Source organism: Melitaea cinxia, chromosome 10 (genome assembly GCF_905220565.1).
Source record: "Melitaea cinxia chromosome 10, ilMelCinx1.1, whole genome shotgun sequence".
Taxonomy (NCBI): domain Eukaryota; kingdom Metazoa; phylum Arthropoda; class Insecta; order Lepidoptera; family Nymphalidae; genus Melitaea; species Melitaea cinxia.
The window spans coordinates 250,713-270,858 of record NC_059403.1 but is presented as its reverse complement, the minus strand read 5'-3'; the positions used below and the strand labels follow the sequence as shown (position 1 = coordinate 270,858).

At 38.9% G+C, this 20,146-nt stretch overlaps 1 protein-coding gene and 2 non-coding genes across 3 annotated transcripts in view; 1 reads left to right on the top strand and 2 right to left on the bottom strand.

The window, feature by feature from the left end:
• The window catches only part of LOC123657175 (prominin-like protein), a 66,894-nt gene that overhangs the window by 11,619 nt on the left and 35,129 nt on the right, over positions 1 to 20,146 (bottom strand). Inside the window, exons 2-6 of the mRNA XM_045592750.1 lie at positions 3,725 to 3,863; positions 2,471 to 2,596; positions 1,749 to 2,101; positions 1,351 to 1,472; positions 791 to 1,108 (exon numbers count right to left, since the gene is read on the bottom strand). Coding sequence (XP_045448706.1) covers positions 791 to 1,108; positions 1,351 to 1,472; positions 1,749 to 2,101; positions 2,471 to 2,596; positions 3,725 to 3,863 — 1,058 coding nt within the window. The remainder of the gene's footprint in view (positions 1 to 790; positions 1,109 to 1,350; positions 1,473 to 1,748; positions 2,102 to 2,470; positions 2,597 to 3,724; positions 3,864 to 20,146) is intronic.
• Positions 8,229 to 8,300, top strand: Trnap-agg. Its single transcript has one exon. It is a non-coding gene; the product is annotated as a tRNA-Pro (tRNA).
• On the bottom strand, positions 18,502 to 18,573 carry Trnae-uuc. The gene has a single exon. It is a non-coding gene; the product is annotated as a tRNA-Glu (tRNA).

The window sequence follows — 20,146 nt, the reverse complement described above, 5'->3', positions numbered from 1 at the left end:
CCTGCAGCACGTCGGGCACGGTGTGTGTGTGTGTGTGCGTGTGTGTGCGCGTGCGCGAGTGTGCGAGGCGCTCACCGCCAGCAGCGCGGCGGAGGCGGCGCGCGTGCCGTGCCTGCGGTAGGGCCCGTAGCGGCGGTGCGCCTCCTGCAGCACGTCGGGCACGGTGTGTGTGTGTGTGCGCGTGTGTGTGCGCGTGCGCGAGTGTGCGAGGCGCTCACCGCCAGCAGCGCGGCGGAGGCGGCGCGCGTGCCGTGCCTGCGGTAGGGCCCGTAGCGGCGGTGCGCCTCCTGCAGCACGTCGGGCACGGTGTGTGTGTGTGTGTGCGTGTGTGTGCGCGTGCGCGAGTGTGCGAGGCGCTCACCGCCAGCAGCGCGGCGGAGGCGGCGCGCGTGCCGTGCCTGCGGTAGGGCCCGTAGCGGCGGTGCGCCTCCTGCAGCACGTCGGGCACGGTGTGTGTGTGTGTGTGCGTGTGTGTGCGCGTGCGCGAGTGTGCGAGGCGCTCACCGCCAGCAGCGCGGCGGAGGCGGCGCGCGTGCCGTGCCTGCGGTAGGGCCCGTAGCGGCGGTGCGCCTCCTGCAGCACGTCGGGCACGGTGTGTGTGTGTGTGTGCGTGTGTGTGCGCGTGCGCGAGTGTGCGAGGCGCTCACCGCCAGCAGCGCGGCGGAGGCGGCGCGCGTGCCGTGCCTGCGGTAGGGCCCGTAGCGGCGGTGCGCCTCCTGCAGCACGTCGGGCACGGTGTGTGTGTGTGTGTGCGTGTGTGTGCGCGTGCGCGAGTGTGCGAGGCGCTCACCGCCAGCAGCGCGGCGGAGGCGGCGCGCGTGCCGTGCCTGCGGTAGGGCCCGTAGCGGCGGTGCGCCTCCTGCAGCACGTCGGGCACGGGGGAGCGCGCCAGCTGCTCGCTCACGTTGCCCGCCGCCCACGTGAGCTCGTCCGCCACGCCCGCCAGGCGCCGGCCCGTGTCCGTGACGGCCTCGCGCACGCGCGGGATGTGCTGGTCCACGGTGCGCTTGATGCCCGAGAACACCTCCAGGCCGGCTGAGATCTCGGCGCGCATGTCGCCGTCCACCAGCTGCGTCACGTTGTACAGCAGCTCCGACACGTCCGGGATCTGGCGTACACGGCTCGTTACTCAACAGATACTATGTTTCGTACAAAACTACGTATACCGATAAGCGGCGGAGCCGACTAGTCAGACGGGTAAAAGTTATAGATAGGATTTACGTACCGTCGGAAAATATTTATCCAGCATCTGTCCATGAGTGCGTGGAACGAATAGACACGATTGGTCACTTTTAAGTATAGATGCGAGACAGAACAAACGACATTATGTAGGTGCGGTCGAGCGGTCACCTTGTTGTACTGTATCTCGGTGTCCAGCTGGCCGATCTTGTACTTCTCCTGCAGCTGCACGCACTGCGGCTCCTGGCAGCGCGCCAGCGTGCGCAGCAGCGACGACTTCACCTGCCGCAGACCTGCGGCCGCGGGCTCACACTTACGACTCTCACGTAAACTGATCTTATTTGAAGAATATTTGTTGTGAATAAAGATACGATTTAAGTTTTGACGCGTGACTAATGATGCGTCTACTTCAAAAAAATACACGTGGGGGACATATTGCTTACGAGCTGGAATAAAACGACGTACTGCCGTAAGGGCGACACTCGTTTGAAATAATTTCAAGAACATAATGACTCGATTGAAGCGAGTAGCTTCTCAAGCAGAAGGAGACGCGGGCGGGCGGGACTCACCGGCGTTGAGCTCCTCGGCGCGCGCGCGCAGGTCGGCGGTGGCGCGCTGCACGTCGCGCAGCGCGCCGGGCACGCGCTCCAGGCTGGCGGCCATGTGGCTGAGCTGGCGCACGGACGTGGCGCTGGTGAAGTCGTCCAGCTTGCGCAGCACGGCGCGCCCGCCCGCCGCCAGCGCGTCGCCCAGCGCCGCCTCCAGCTCGGCGTAGTTGTCCACCAGCAGGTGGCGCGCGTGCGCCGCCGTGGCGTTCAGGAACACGCGCGCGTCGCGCACGCCGCGCCGCACCGCGTCCGGCGTGCGCGCCGCGCCGCTCTCGATCTGCGAGTCCGTCGCGAACGCGCACACCACGCCGAACCTGACACGCCACGGACCTCTTACCGCTTGTCGGAAACCGTACGTTCACTGAGACTACGATTTTACTTTCTGGGGCCTCGCAGGTGGTTTTAATTCACGCTCAAATTTAATTTTAACAAACGAAACATGTAATTACATTTACTGTTCTAATGTTATTTCTTTTTATGTGATTTAGAACAACAATTACGTTGTCTACATATCCCAACACCAAAAAGAAAATCTAAGAGTAAAAGTCAAAAAATTCGTGGCTCAATACGACCCCAGCATAGCACAACCAAAAACGTAGACGGCACACTAAAGATGAAGCTGTCTGTGAGTGTGTGTCTGATCTGTATTGTTCATAGACTGACAAGTACTGTGCATAACTCACAGGAACAAGGTGAGGAGACCGATGAACACGATGGCGAGTATTCCCTTGAGGCAGGCGTCGTACTTTCGGTCGAAGGGCCTGCGCCGCCGCCCCACCCGGCACCATTGACAACAGCACCAAAACAAGCTGGAAGAATCGGGAAAAAACATATGTAAGTTAATAATAAATGTGTAGTAACGAATACAGAATAATCGCGCCACATATTACATATTATACTGTGTGGCTACGATACTCAAGAATATAGCCACCCCCTTTCTTCCCGTGGGTGTCGTAAGAGGCGACTAAGGGATAACACAGTTCCACTACCACCTTGGAACTTATAGAGCCGACCGATGGCGGGATAACCATCCAACTGCTGACTTTGAAATACACAGACCGTAGACGGGCAGCAGCGTCTTCGGTGCGACAAAGCCAGCCCTGCGGTCGACAACCCGTCTGCCCAGCGTGGTGACTATGGGTAAAACACATGAGTTTACGTTATTTTTGGCGTAAACTTGTGGAGCCCTATGTCCAGCAGTGGACTGTATAGGCTGTAATAATGATGATGATGATGACATTACATATCCTAACAATTTTGTTAAACAGCTGGAACACAATCCGTCGTGTTGCTCGCGTGGTAGTTTGGTGAGCATAATTTTACATAGGACTGAACACCGGACACAGCTCGTAGTTTTTAACCGACTTCCAAAAAAGGAGGAGGTTCTCAATTCGACTGTATTTTTTTTATGTATGTGACTTCAGAACTTTTGACTGGGTGAACCGATTTCAACAATTTTTTTAAACGAAAGGTGGTGTGTGTCATTTGGTCCCATTTAAATTTATTTGAGATCTAATAACTACTTTTCGAGTTATATCTAATAATGCGTTTTTACTTGACGCTTATTTCGTCGACCTACGTTGTACTATACCACATTACTTTTTACTGGATGTACCGATTTTGATAATTCTTTTTTTGTTGGAAAGGAGATATCCCTAGTTTGGTACCATGATAAGGAAACCAGGATTTCCGAAAGCGAACCTAACAACTTAATATATATAGTTGAGGACCCGGCTCAACATAGAAACTACTGCTATAGGGACTTTCGCGGATAAGCGGACACAGAGCTATAGACATAAGTATATACTAATACCTAAATAAGTTATTAAATTACTACGTTTAAAGTGTTGTTTCGTTTAATAAAACTTCTAGTTCGATCAGGTCAACAAATAGAGAACATAAGAGACCAGCAATCTCAATCAAGAGTCAATTCTCACCCGAAAAGAGGCAGCAGCACAGCGAACAGGAGCACGACGACGATGACGGACACCGGGCCGGCGTAGTGCGCCAGCAGGTCGCGCCAGTGCTCACGAATCGGCGCCAGCTCCACGTTCCCGTCCGACACCGACACGATGCCTGCAACCAAACAAACGCAACACCCTTATAATCTTAATAAATTATTAATAAATGCTTAGGACTTATAGTCCCCCAGTACGATTAGAATCCTATGTTATGGGTCCTAATTAAACACATATTTTACATATTGTATGGAATAAAGTATTATGTAATCGGTAGAAATTGCTTTTTTAGCGACAAGAATTATTATTATTAACTGACAAACATTTGTATTGGCCATTCTACAGGTGTTTGCAGTGGTCTGGTTGTCTGTGCAGTCCTTATGGGTCTCCCCACCGGGCCTCGGAGAGCACGTTAAGTCGTCGGTCCCGGTTGTTATCGTGTACACCTGATAGCGATCGATACTCGTTGTAGGGAATATATCCGCCAACCCGTATTGGAGCAGCGTGGAGGATTAAGCTCTGATCCTTCTCCTACATGGGGAAAGAGGCCTATGTCCAGTAGTGGGATATTACAAGCTGAAGCGTAACAATTAGTTAGTTTTTCATTAGGTTCCGTAAAATCTTATAATAAGTAACACATTTTATTTTAATATAATATTCGTATAGACTAATAAGAAGCCGCGTATAAGACGTAACACGTGCGACGCAGACATGGCGGCGAGCAATCTCCTCACGTGTTTCCTTGATGCAACATGCACCAAGGAAACTATCTTAATTTGACTATTTATAAGATGGATTCCTTCCATTGGAAGATCTATTGATAAATCACTTCAATCAGTTGGTTAGCTTAAATAACATGTACTTAGCGGAAAAGTAAAATAACAAAAGTAATACTGTATGTATTGTTATATATTTTTACTACCATCTAAACTCTAATGACTTCTTTACGAATATAGGATTAGAAAAAATTGTCCTTAACAGCTGTATTCTAAAACTACGACGAATATAAGAGGAACAGTAATATCTATCGTATCTGGAACGACAAGGTGACGTCATACCCTCGGTCCCCGCCACCGGTTCTCAGTCAGAACGGAACAGACTCATTGAGAGCGACGGACACTCTTTGATTGTCTAACGAAATGAGACGCGCTGGGATGTCGCTTATTACAAATTCGCAAATTGCTTCAAATCACACCGAACGATTGTTAACATCATATGAACATGGCGCTTGCAATAGTGACAAAACTTGAAACGACCAAAATCAGATATAAACTAGTCGTGCCCCGCGGTTCACTTGCGTTGATACAGAGACATAGAGCCCACCTTGAAACATGGACTATCCATCAAAAAAAAAAACATTTAATCCGAACCAATAGTTCCTGAAATTAGCGTGTTTAAACAACTAAACACACAAACAAACTTTTGAGCTTTATAATATTAGTCTAGTATGGCATTATTTTTATAAAGAAACACAACTACAACATACACACACGGTCGGTTATAGGTAACAGTCGACTGGTAAAGAGCACATTTGTAAATAAATAATAATAAGGTTGCCTGGAACAGATCGCTTTTTAGCGATAAGGCCGCCCTTTGTACCTAATGGATATATTGTTAATATTTTTCTTTCTTTGCTATGTATTATTTCTGCTTTTGGTGAACAATAAGTGTATTATTATTATTATTAAATACATGTATTACACCCAGACTCGGGATGGGAATCGAGCCCACAATATCCGGAGCAGAAAGCAGGTTCACTACAAACTGCGCCAACGGGCTAGTCAATTTTATATATCTACGAATTACAGAATAAAGAGAAAATTTTAAATGTTTCTGTATTAATGACTATTAGTTTCAGTTTAACACAATATTGTCAAATACTCAATTCGTCTTAAAAATAAATCTTGTGCTCGGCTGTGAAAGAAACGCGTGCGCTGAATACGCAAACCTTTACCCACCTTTTGTGCGTTATATTATAAACCATGTATAATTTATAAAACTATTAAATAAAGTAAAGAAAATATCGCGAGAAAACCGACATCTCGACGTCTAAAAAATAACTTCGACAAATGTATACTCGATACTATGCTGTGCTGTGTGGCTACGGCACCAAAGAATATAGCCACCCCCTCTCTTCCCGTGGGTGTCGTAAGAGGCGACTAAGGGATAACAAGGTTACACTATCACCTTGGAACTTAAGAAGCCGACCGATGGCGGGATAACCATTTAACCGCTGGCTTTGAAACACACAGGCTGAAGACGGGCAGCAGCGTCTTCGGTGCGACAAAGCCAGTCCTGTGGTCACCAACCCGCCTGCCCAGCGTGGTGCCTATGGGCAACACACATGAGTTCACGCATTTTTGACGCGAACTTGTGGAGGCCTATGTCCAGCAGTGGACTGCAATAGGCTGGAATGATACTCGATACTATAGTATAACACTGTCCAATCTTTCTTCTTTGTCAAGAGTATAGGAATTATTTTAGCAGTGGGATATTTACCGGTGCAGGAAATTCTTAAGATCTTAAAATACACATCACATCGTCAGACGTATCCACGTGCCCAGCTCCCATAGTTGAATAATTTAACAATTCAACCCTATCGAAATACCAAACCGAACACCTCGGCTATACTAAGTTGAAGGTCAAAGTTCTGTTCATTTGAATAATGTACCGACTCCAGTCTGGACAAGTTTAGTTAAGTTGTATATACTATATTATATACTATATAATGGCACAGTCATTATCGTAGTAAATTTTTATATATAACTATTTATATAATAACTCCGTGCAATGACGAACTACTATATTTATATTAGAATTTTGATTTCTGTAAATCTTCACACTCGTAGCGGTTGCAACGAGATACCTATTTCATAACTTCGGTATAAAATTTATTTTATTTCTTAAGTTCTAGACCTTTCTTATAACTTATAATAAAAGCTGATTAATAGCTATTAATAACTTCTTTTTGTATTGTATTTTTAATATTAAAAAACAAAACATTTAAATGTTAATCCTGCACAAATCACATAACAATAAACTCGAAACAATATTAACATAACATAGGTAATTATAAAAATCATCAAACATTACATATTTTCAAGACTAGCCGATCCCAATCTTTCTCTATATACTTACCTCGTCTATCATGCTAATCGGGTACAATAAATAGATGTACTACAGACCGTTCAGTCACCAGCAAGCAGCAACAAGTGTCGCCGGCTGTCAGATTAATTGCCCGCTCGTTGGTCACGTGAACGAGCAGTTACTTATTTAATAGACAGCGAATTATCGCCGCGATCGTCTCGCGACGGCTACGTCTTCAATTGCTCACATCTCGCATGTTCTAATAAAACTATACTAGACGCTGGATGTCGAAAATTACACTCAATGTCTTTATCGATAGAGTTGAATTTGATTAGGGAGTGAAAGTAGGACAGAGCGATGGCCCGTTTAGGCCAATAAAATTTACTGTCTCCGGCGGACGTCGTCAGCGCTTACTCTTAGTTTGTACGTAATTAGACCGGTCAAGTGATATGAAACACTTGGTACTTTTATGTTTAGCTAATAAGTTTATTATTATTGATGTACTTGACGCATGTAGCTTGGTTTGTAATGTTCTGAGCGGGTCTAACTTGAATAAACTCACGTGACTACTTTTTCGGGAAATTATGGCATTAAGTTTCAAGAGCGATGTACGACTTTTTTTCTCTGTTGACTTATTTTTCAAACATAACTTTTAATGATAGTGTTAATATTTAATAGAATTAATTTATGTGTTAGTTTTGTTAAATTTCTTTGGTAGGTTTAAGGAACTGTAAGAGCGTATCTTTGATAAACATCACAACCCTTAAGGATTTTTATCAGCAATCTTATCTCGACAACCTAGGAAAATATCTACATAAGATTTCATATGTTTACCGTGAACACACGCGGTCGGCGACTAAAACGCAGGGGTTCGATAAATTGTTCAAACAAACCGTTTCAGATTAAATAAGAGGTTAACGGTTAGTTATTAGCAATTAATATGCCATAATGAAGTAAGTATGCCATAGTGATGTAATCTAATTATACAAATATATAAAATTAGAGTGTCTGTTTGTAATATTAAAATAACCGCTTTTTACTAAATGTATATCGATACACGGTACATATACCAAAATGACATTTTTTATAATTTTTGTCTGTCTATTTGTTCCGGCTAATCTCTGAAACAGCTGGATCGATTTTGACGGGACTTTCAGTGGCAGATAGCTGATGTAATAAGGAGTAACTTTGCTACTTTTACTTTAGATTTTTTTTTAATGTTATTACTGCGATATTGAACAATAATTATTTTGTTAAATTTTACGCGGACGAAGTCGCGGGCACAGATAGTGTGTTATAAATAACGTAATTGACGATAACAATATTTTAAGAGCCATAAACCAATATCACGTCTCGATTCCGCAAACGATACATATTTTAAACGAACCATATAAGCGGCTCGTTGGTCTAGGGGTATGATTTTCGCTTAGGGTGCGAGAGGTCCCGGGTTCAAATCCCGGACGAGCCCAAACATTTTTGGATTTTGTTTTTAATTTTTATTTATAAAATGTTTTGTTAGAAGGAGACTATAAAAAAGACTATTTTTTACAATATTGCTAAAATGTGTTTGTATATTTCGTGTATACAGAATTAGGAACAATTAAAAAAAATCATATGGCTACGGCTAGCTAGCGCAATGTAAATTATAATTAAACAGGAAAAAGCGAACGCGTGACTGCCAGAAACACGTATTGTTATTATTTAATTAGTTTCAATGTTAATATCGCTCTAACTTACAACACAACCCACCGCGGCGTATCTCGCAAGGTGGCCATATTCAAAGAGCAAAGGATGTTGGTAAAGGTCGTCTTACTCATGATACCCGTTATTAATAGGTGTTCTTGGGTTATTTTATTTTAATTTTTGTATCATTTATAAAATATCATATATATTACGCTAAGGTTTAAGATGTTTGCCTCCCTTTTTAGAAAAAGCCTCACAATTATTCCACATAAATTTTATATCATTTTATATATATAATTGCTTGCTATAGATAATTGCTTGCTCTACCGTCATCAACAACTAAAAATTTGTTATTGCTTTTTTGGAAATTAATTATCAAAATTATATATATATTTATATTAGATATACATTGAGACACAACGTCAACATGATTATTGAAGGTCGGTAATTTTTTTGTTCAATTTCAAATCAACTCACGTATAAATACTTTTTTGTAATTTTGTAAAGTGATAATATACTTATTTAGTGAGAATTATTCGCACGGGTATAGTACTAGTATTACATATATACCTTTTTAAAGAAAACGTTAAGGTGTTCATATTTTGATAGTTCCTTGATTATTGAAATAAAATTAAATTCTCACTAATTTTAACCTTGTGTTTAAGAGCCATTTCACAATTTTACGCTCTGCAAGTTTAGGTAAATTTGGTCGCATCGCGCGAGTCGTACGAGCCGCGCGATCTTTGTGCTAGTACGTATAGTGTGACAACCAAAAGACCATCGTGATCATTTTCTGATGTATAATAAAAATTATAACTATGGTATAAAATGTTTTTTACATAATTAATTTGTTAAAAATTTCAAGTATGTTATATAACAACAGTCAATAAATTTAAAATAAAATTAAAAAAATCAAATTTTATGAAACAATTTTTTTAAATTGATTTAGTTTTTTCAGTTTACGAATGAATCTAATATTTACGATATGAATAAAAAAGCATTTAATGACATCGACACCGACAAACATATTAATTAACAAATAACAAGACAAACAGATTGAAATGCCTATTTGCATTGATAGTGTGAGAAAAGAAAATTAAATTATCCATTTGTTTACAGAAATTATCATTATATTATTTTACAGTCATTTTCGTAATATGTTTATTTTATTTATATTTTATTATGAAAGTATCAAATGCGTTTTATCCGCTATAACAACAGGCGCTTGGCGCGTGTGAGCGAAAGAGACGGCTGCGCAGAATTTGGCGTGGACCTTACCTCTAAGAGCGCTAGCGCTCGACTGATTTACCGGGCTTGATGCGTGGCAATATATACTATCTTTTTATTATTTAATATAAAATGTATTAAAAATAATTACATCTTTTAATTATTTTTTTTTGTATTCCTTAATGATGTAAGTTTACTTTGATGAAGATAGTTCGTTAAAATTTCTTAGTTTTCTAAGAGAAATATCGCTTTTAAAATTGTACTTATTTGGAAAATATTCGTAACTTTAAATTTTTTTTAATCGTTTAATAGAGATACAAATGGAATAAAAATCTATGATAGTGGACAACAAAATTATATTCCACATATTATGATATATTTTTAAAATGGTTTCAACGTAGAGGTTATTGAAAATTAGGACTTCAAAGTATACATTGCGACCGTTTACCCAGGGAGGAGGCTGATGAAAAGGTTAATAATTTTATACACATAATATAAATCAAAATTCTGATCTGACTATGGACTACAACAAAGGTTGCTCTTTTATATTTCAAGAATATAAATTACATTATTGCATCCAACACTGAGATTAACGACGTCAAAATATTACAATTTCGCGGATTGTTACCGATTTTTGTGAAATGGCTCTTAAAGCGGTTTCAGAGTGTAATTTTAAACTTTATTATGTTAATAGCAAGTTAAAACAGGGCACTGAAGATAAAACCTGGCAAAACTGAATATTAACTCTATTCAAATTTGTTATTATTTTAATTTTAAGAATTTATTAGTTTTGCCATGCAAGAAGTCAGACCTAGTAATACACACATACATACCACAGATTACTAAGCTAAAATTTTAAATTTATAATCTTGTAACATTTTTAATTGTATTTCTCTTTCTTTCTAAAAAACGATGTTTAGCTTACAAATCCTTTTTTTATTACTAGCCGACTTACAAAAAGGAGGAGGTTCTCAATTCGACTGTATTTAATTTTTTAATGTATGTTACCTCAGAACTTTTTACTAGATGGACCGATTTCGATGATTCTTTTTTTAATTGAAAAGTGGTGCATGTCATGTAATCCCATTTCAATTTAATTGAGATCTAACAAATATTTTTCGAGTTATATCTCATAATGCGTATTTGCTTGACTACTTTTTCGTCGACCTACGTTGTATTATACCGCATAACTTAACACTCGATGTAGCGATTTTGATGATTCTTATTGTAATCAAAATCTGATCTTGTCTTGTAGTTGCGTTTAAATTTGATCGAGGCCAGATTATTACTTTTTGAATAATCTTTGATAACGCGCATTTACTTGACTAATTTTTTCGTCTACCTCCGTTGTATTACTTGTCGATGTAATTTAAGTTTTTTTTTTCTTTTGTAGGCGAACACAATTATTGACTCTATTATCTTTTAATAAAAAACGGTGATATATTATTGCTTCATTATTAGCTTACCTACCTAAATAGCTCATTCGCTAAAAATTCTTTAACTAAAAATGTACAGAAAAAAAGTCTCCCATTTTATACTAATTTGAATTACAATTTATACAATAAAAAAATCTCACGCACGCGTTACATTTACAAAAGCATACTGTGCATACATTGCATTATATATGAGCCCATGATTCCTATGCTAATCACCAAGAGTCAAAATTAAAGATTCATTTAAGATATCCTATTGTTAGATGAGTTTCTTGACAGCATTGGGCGCAACAGGAAGCGGGGGTGACGCCTTGTAGCGACGGTACACGGTCTAGCTGTTAACAGGTTCACAGTCCAAGTCAAATCGAAAGAAATGACCCCCAAGTCCAAGTAGGTTTTTGTGAAATTTGTGTCAGTTTACGTCTCAAGGGATGTTACATGTATAAATAAAAATAAAAATAACAACTGAAATAGTTTTTTTTATTACAGCCCATATACGGGCTGTGGACTTATTAGGACAAAATGTTGACTGCTGGTTGTATAAGTCCCACAGCCCATGATATGGGCTGTTATTTTTTTCCAATTATTGTTGTGTTTTTTATTTCTTTTTTGAATTAAAACGACAATATATTCTAAAATTATTTATAGAACTACCTTCGATGTATTTTTACTCTCTGGCAATACATCAAATGTCACTGTCTGTGGTGTAAATGTCAAACAATAATCAAAATCATATGGTTTTTGTTTGTCAGTTATAACTTCTGTTGTATTTGGTCAGAGTTGTTGTTGTTTTTTATTTAAAATGAGTCGTCGTCAAAAATACACGGACGAACAATTACTGAAACTTTTAGAAAGTAGTGACTGCGAAGAAGAAAAGTGCTCGAGTTCAGATGAAGATAGTAGTGTAGAAGAAACGGAAAAACATGATGTCGTGGGAAATCGTGTCTGCTTAGGCGTTGGAAATGAAGAGCCGATTGAATATGATGATGATAGTGTAGCTGATCCGGACTTTATTCCAAATTCGCCGGAATCTGATGTAAGTCACAATGACATTATTAGACCAGTGGTTCGGCGCAGCCCCAGCGTTGGCACTTCTGTGACTCGTCGAAATGTCCTCCCCCAACCATCATCGTCACTAATAGCCCGACGCAGCCACAGTCCAGTGAACCCTCGTAGCCATGTCGCTAGATCTTCTTCAAAAGCTGATGATGCAGCCGATAGAAGTGATGATAGGTCACATTATGAACAAATTCTACAAAGACAAGACGAACAAAAAGGTTGGAATTACAGAGTCCAGGGATTATCTCGGCAGCCATTACTTTATCACGATTTTATTCAAACTGAAAATATACCTGAAGAAGCGAATTTGTATAGTCTATTCTGTACAATAGTTGATGACAATGTGCTGAACTTGATGACGGAACAAACCAACATTTATGCCGAACAAACAATGGTTTCTAATCGAAGTGGTCGGATGTCTCGCTGGAAACCTGTTGATAACGCGGAAATGAAAAAATTTCTTGGCATATACATGTTAACTGGAATTATCAAGTTTCCAACGCTGGAATCGTACTGGAAGACTGATCCTTTTTTCTACTATCCGTTGATGCACAAAATAAACATGTCATATAATCGTTTTGTGGCAATCTTGCGTTGTTGGCATTTTGTCGACAATTTCGCCGAAAGGGACCCAAATGACCGGTTGTATAAAGTACAACCATTGATAGACATTGTTATGGATAATTGCAGAAAACTCGTTACTCCTAATGAGTGCGTTGTCGTCGACGAATCAATGGTGCCATTTCAAGGTCGATTACTTATGCGACAATATAATCCGAGCAAAAGTCATAAATATGGCATGAAAATTTATAAGGCTACAACTGACGATGGATATGTCTGGCAGTATAAAGTTTATACTGGACAGGATCCACAGTATCCTGGTTTAGATAAACCAGGAAGCGTAGTAATTCAGCTTTGTGAGAAAATACTTGGCGAAGGAAGAATTATTATAGCCGATAACTTTTACACAAGTGTCCCGTTGGCGGAATATTTGCTTCGCCATAAAACTGATCTCTGTGGCACATTGCGTAAGAATCGTAAAAATCTGCCTCAGCTGGTCATAAATAAAAAACTCAAGAAAGGTGAGCAAATTTCTGCTCAACGCAATAACATAACTGTACTCAAGTGGAAAGACAAACGAGACGTACTGATGATATCTACGTTTCATGGCGATGAACAGTCGATGTCCTCTGATAGAAACCCACGTTTGAAACCAAACATGATATTGGAGTATAACCAAAGAAAAAAAGGCATCGATCTCGCCGACGAACTTGCCAGTTTTTATTCTCCAATTAGAAAGACTCTTACATGGTACAAAAAGATCGCAGTTGACGTACTTTTTGGCGTAGCCTTGATAAATTCTATTTATTTATATAACAAATTAAACCCTTCACAGAAGTGCTCAATTTTACATGCTCAAACAGAGATCGCAAAAAAACTAATTGACCCAAATCAAACACACGTGCCAACAAATGTCCTGCGATCCCAGCAATCTTCAAGCAGTGTGTCAAGCTCATCACGAGAACCAACTCCAGCGCAACATTTCCTTCAAGATCTGAAAAATAAGAGACGTAGATGTGCGGGATGTTACAATATACATCGTCAGAATGGTGAGACACCAAAGGCTGCCACTAATAAGGCAAAGAAAGTTTCGACGATTTGCAATACGTGTTTGAAGCCTTATTGCCTAAGTTGTTTCACACAGGCGCATACGTAGAGATTTAGTTTTTTTTTATCTTATTTGCTATCGTTCCTACATTACCCTATTGTTTTTTTTTCACATTATTGAATAAACAATTAAAATATACCTTTCTTTTGGTTTCATTTTTTATCCTAGTTTTACAATATCAAAAAAACGCCTGACGTTCATGTCCCGATACTTTTCTGATAGCTTATAGTTTGTTCTATCAAGTCCACTTTTGTAAACTGCAAACCTTATAAGTCCAACCTCACAAAAAAGCATAGAAAGTGTATGAATAAACAGCCCACATATGGGCTGTGGACTGGTGGTTGTGGATAGTCCACAGCCCATATGTGGGCTGTGGACAGTGAACCTGTTAACTAACTCGACTGACGGCGGAAGTACTCATTACAACTAATTCTTTTGCCTATTCAACTTATTTAAATATTTATAAGAGGTGATATGAGCGACACCTGAGACACAGTTGTTTTAGAGTAACTGCGGAGTTTCTTGCCTATCCTTCTCTACAATGTATATAGGTAGTAGGTTGGTAGGTATTTATTATAATAAATGAACAAAATACAGTCACTTCACGTTACAAAATAAATCGTTCAATTAATTCGAATACGAAATTTATGATGTGTGAGATTTTAGATGTGTGTGTGTGTGTGTGTGTATATAAAGAAACTTTTTCTAACCAACAATTTTTTTACTTGTTAAAATTAATATTTAATATTGTTATTAAATTTTTTTAATAATAATTGCATTAAATTATTTAGATAACGTGTGAATTTCATTACAAAATTTAAACTTAGTATTGTTAATAGAATGATTAAAATATTATAATATTAGTAACACCAATAAGTAGGTATGAAACTATGAAATCAAAACGAGTGTCCTTTAGAACACACGAATGAAGTAAAACTTACGAAACGTAACTCTCTTGCTTTCTATCTTCACTAACTTATATCTCTCTCTCAACTTCCGTTCGCTTCGCCCGATCGCACTTTTCGTAACGCTATTGTCACTCATTCACCTTCCACCGCAAGTCAAGGGTGAGTAAAGATTTTTACTTCAATAAATACCAATAACAAAACAATGTAAAAATAATTAACAAATACACATTCTCTAACATTTAGTTAACATTCAGAACATATACCGACGTCATGTAACAGATACAGCACATAGCGTGTAATTATGTACATTATAATTCACGTAAATTAGCGGTCTTCATTCATAACAATTATGTGATAATTCTAGTGAGAACGTTGACCGGTTTTAACGAACGTAATTATGTATGTGTATATGGAACACGATATTGTTTTGAAAAGTTGATGGCCGTGTGAATTTTATGAACAGCGCGAGATAAAAACAAATGAATATAATATCTTCATACCGTTCAAATATACGAACATAATGGCACATTCGAACACGTGTCTCATTTACATGTGAATATATTCTGTTAGTCATCGTCTATCACTATGAAAGACTCGTAACTGTCTTGACGCTCAAGCGATCTAATTTCGTGAAGTCGAAAAAATTGTTGTTCGACAAGTGTGTTATTTTTATTTTTGTTATAAATGACTTTCACTGATAGGCAATTGATCTGCATTAATAGTACTTATAAAACAGAGTAGTTAAAATACTTAAAAATGATCACTATACAGTTCTTTTTTAATTTATAAACATTAGCACACGTTTCATACTCAATGGCCTATATTAGGAAGGACAAGAACGAAAAAAAAAAAATAGAAATATTTGTCGTGGACGGAAATCTAAATCGTAAACACTAGCGCAACAGCTCAGTACCGCGACCACAGCGTTAACCTGTCATCAACAGGTTACAGGTTTATAATATCCAACATTAATATACAAGACCTAATTTTAGAGCAAACTTTTTAATTCGATAATATGATAACCGTAACAAAACGAATTGGTCAAAAACAGCAGGGCAGAAGCTATTGAAGAAGACGCGATGTAACTCATCTTACATGATACATCTGAATCTCCGCCATGAACTGTGCATATGAATTTGAAGACTTTAACATTTGAAATGTCAGAGCTGACGCACCTGTCTACACCGCGCTGATGTAGGTATATGTTTATGATCCGGCGCGCACCCCCGAGCACGATCATATCAACCTTGGCCGTCGCGCTCTGCTTGCGCGTTACCTGGCGCATACGTTCGTTACATACCCACTTATGTTACACAATACAACACAACTCACGCGCCGGCACGTCATCCACATGTGCGCTCTCGTTACAGCGTCTTTTAAATAACAATGGACGACTTTTTATTAACTTGGGTATTGGTCATTCGAACGCGTCCAATCTGTAGTTAGGTAACTAAAATAATACTCATTAACTATGTTCGTATCACAGTAAAGATCTATTTCTTCCTTCACTCCAATTATATTGTCCTCATTTCACGGTACACTAGTGTCCCATACGTCATATTTTATGTAACATTAAACTGAATAAATCATTTTGACCCCATGCTAGAAGACTAATCATGCCGAACATGGACAATCCACGTGCTTCTCATCTTTATATGGTCTTTCCATCGTTCTGTTCTTTATTTTTTTATTTTTTTTTTTATTTATAAATTTTGATCCACGGGCTCAAAATGCCCGTGCCTTTGTTGCATGCATGCATTATAATACTACAGGCGATTTTTCTACTTATTATACTACAGATCAACAGTCCTGTGACTGCCTAGTAAAACTAGGACGTGGTCCGACGCCGACGGTTTTTTTTTTCCTTATTAAATACTGTTTATGCAGAAGTATACACATAATTACTTTCTAATTTCTAACATCGAGGACGAGAGATCAAAATAGGACGAAGATCCTAACGTGTTAAACCTAGACGTGAGATATCTCGGGCCCTGTCTTTTAAATATTATTAATATTAACTTAACTTTACTTTTTATATAAATTTGATTAATGACCTTTTTAAATGAATTTTATTATTAACAAGTAGGATCTTTACTTTTAATTTTTTATGCGAAGTAATTTTAATTATACTTGCTTCACGGCATTAATATATTGTGAAATGTTGTGTACCCCGTGATGGGATACATATTAGATAATAATGTAATAGTGAATCATATATAATGTTCCATATGTATTCTGTGGATGTACCTATAAAATAAAATAAATAAATAGATAAATAAATAATTATGTAGTGAAATTTAAGTAAATAACAGAAATAGATAACTTATACATAGATAAACAAATAATAGCTATATAAAAAATAATATATATATAAGAAAAAAAAAACCTTACTAACAGTAACATAGGTTAAGTGTACATTGTAAGTAGAACATAAGTGTACATATATGGTAACTAGGAAATAAGTGTACATATATGATAAGTAGCAAATAAGTGTAAATATAGACATAGATAAGAAAAAAAAGTCTGCAATTTGCATAGCATCTATAAAAATCTTAGCAGAATCCCATCCCTCAACTTCACAGTCGAGTGACATAAAAAATGTAATAACGACAAACGGTTGAGATGAGAAACTAATTTGGGGTCAAAATCCTAAGATTCTCTAACGGTGACTTACTAGAATCGAGTAAGTCCAACCTGATATCGCCTCCACGTCACCTATTCCAGTGCCAGCTTTGTGTTTCTAATTGAATATAAAATTCAATCAAGCAGATGTATCGTTCGAAACGCAGACGAAACATAACCAGCGTTCAAATCTCGTCGAACCGTGTCGGCGTTTCCGATCGATTCTGTTAACGTGAATTCAGAACAAGGCGAACCATTAGCGAGTACAGTTATCGAATCAATAAGTCGGCACTAATCGATTTATTCACTAAACTAGTTTGGACCTGGCCGATACGGCGCGATGCTGGTGGAACACTCACACTCTACCATATTGGGTTTGCGTTCTAGAAGCGATCCATCCGTTCAGTAAATGAGTGTTACAAAGAAATATATAATTCTAAAACTGCTTTCAAACCGTGGCTCACATTCAAAGGCAACTTTGTATGTAAGCTGACACTATCCCACATTGAAAGTTAATCGCTAAAGTGAGCATAATTTACTTCGAGTGTTACATAGGTGTGGCCCCGCAACGCTGTGAGTCGCTCTCGTGACCGAGGAGGGCTCTCGTCTTGAGAAATCTAAGGATTATACGTCGTTACGTTTGCTGTCTCGTCTGTAGAACTTCGGCCGGAGGTCAACAGCCCTCAGAGTTGTGACACTCTAAAGACAAGTTGTAAAATATATTTTTTTAATAATAAAGCCAATGTCGATTCGGCTGAAGTTGAAGTCTTGAGGGCGTAACGATGAGCTTCTAACGACCAACTCTTACTCTGAAGAGTTACGCTGTATGATTATTCGTAAGGATTCCAAAAAAATAATTCAAAATAATGAATATTATACCACATCTATAGAATATGATAAAAATAATAAAATAAAAAACTTTTTTAAGAGATGATGACTCAAAAAAAAAAAAAAAACAAATGAGAAACGCGATAAAAACAATCCATACACACATTATACATTTTTTATTTAAATACTTAAAGAAAAAAATATATCTGTTAATAAAAAAATATAAAAAATAAAAAGTTATTCCCGTACCGGGAATCGAACCCGAGCCTCCTGGGTGAAAGCCAGGTATCCTAGCCACTAGACCATACGGGAGATACGAGATTAAACGAATTTAAGTATCAGTAGTTCGATAACGGTAAAATAGAAGACGAGAATAAACGTACAGTAATGTACTTTTATAAACGACTTCTAAAGAGGTTCTCAATTCAGTTGTATTTTATTTCTTTATTAGTTCAGAACTTTTGACTATGGATGGACCAATTTCGGTGTTTTTTTTTTTTTATCAAAAGATGGTGCGTGTCATGTGGTTTCATTTACAGATCGTGATCTGATGAGTGCTTTTCGAGCAATCTTTAATAACGCGTATTTACTGATTTTTTTTTTTTGTCTACCATCGTTGTATTACTTGTTGATGTCGATTTTTTTTTTCGTTGGTAAGTAAACACAATTATTATCACTGACGGTATCAATAAATTTTTTGACATGACATGACATCTGACATGTAGTAATTAGGACTTATTGTTAATTTAAAAAAATTAAAGTGGTTGGAGCAAAGGTCATTGGCACTGCTTTTGCGGTAAAGGTTACGAGTTCGATCTCAGCTCATGTTTTTTTTTGAATAAGCCATAAAGATGCCTATCGTGATCTAAGCTAATGTATTTATATTGTGTATTTTCAAACCTCTGCAAAGGTTTTTCATCTTAATAATGATAGTCTTTGAATGTAGTATTTATTATATAGCTAAACAAATTTCTAAAGTATTTAAAATTCATCGATACTTTGAAAGGATAACTAAACCATTGTCAACGGTTCAAGCGTAATGAAATCAAACTCAATCCCCATACAAAGCCTGTTTACGTTCGGATCGCAATCGTAATCCCTACTAATAAGTAATAATAAATTTGAAAGTCTATTCGTCCGTTTGTTTCGTTATCACGCGCCGACGGCGACGAGTCGTGAAACTCGACACGGAGACGACGAATTCGAGTATAATAAGTAACTAAATCCTTCTATTAGTCTTTTTATTGACTGTGGCAGATCAGGGAGGGTAAGTAACAATTAAGAGTCTATATTTAATATGTATCATCATTACAGCCTATACAGTCCACTGCTGGACATAGGCCTCCACAAGTTGACGCCAAAAATAACGTGAACTCATGTGTTTTGCCCATAGTCACCACGCTGGGCAGGCGGGTTGGTGACCGCAGTACTGGCTTTGTCGCACCGAAGACGCTGCTGCCCGTCTTCGGCCTGTGTATTTCAAAGCCAGCAGTTGGATGGTTATCCCGCCATCGGTCGGCTTCTTAAGTTCCAAGGTGGTTGTAGAACCTTGTTATCCCTTAGTCGCCTCTTACGACACCCACGGGAAGAGAGGGGGTGGCTAAATTCTTTAGTGCCGTAGCCACACAGTACTAACACTACACCACTAAGGGATAACATAGTTCCGCTACCACCTCAGAACTTAAAAAGCCCACCGGTGGCGGGATAACCATCCAACTGCTGGCTTTGAAATACACAGGCCGAAGACGGACAGCAGCGTCTTCGGTGCGACAAAACCAGCCCTGCGGTCATCAACCCGCCTGCCCGTGAGTAAAGCCTACCTTGAAATAGAAAAAAATAAAAATAAAAATTGCAAGTTTTTAGAATAAAAAAGGACACGGGTTCA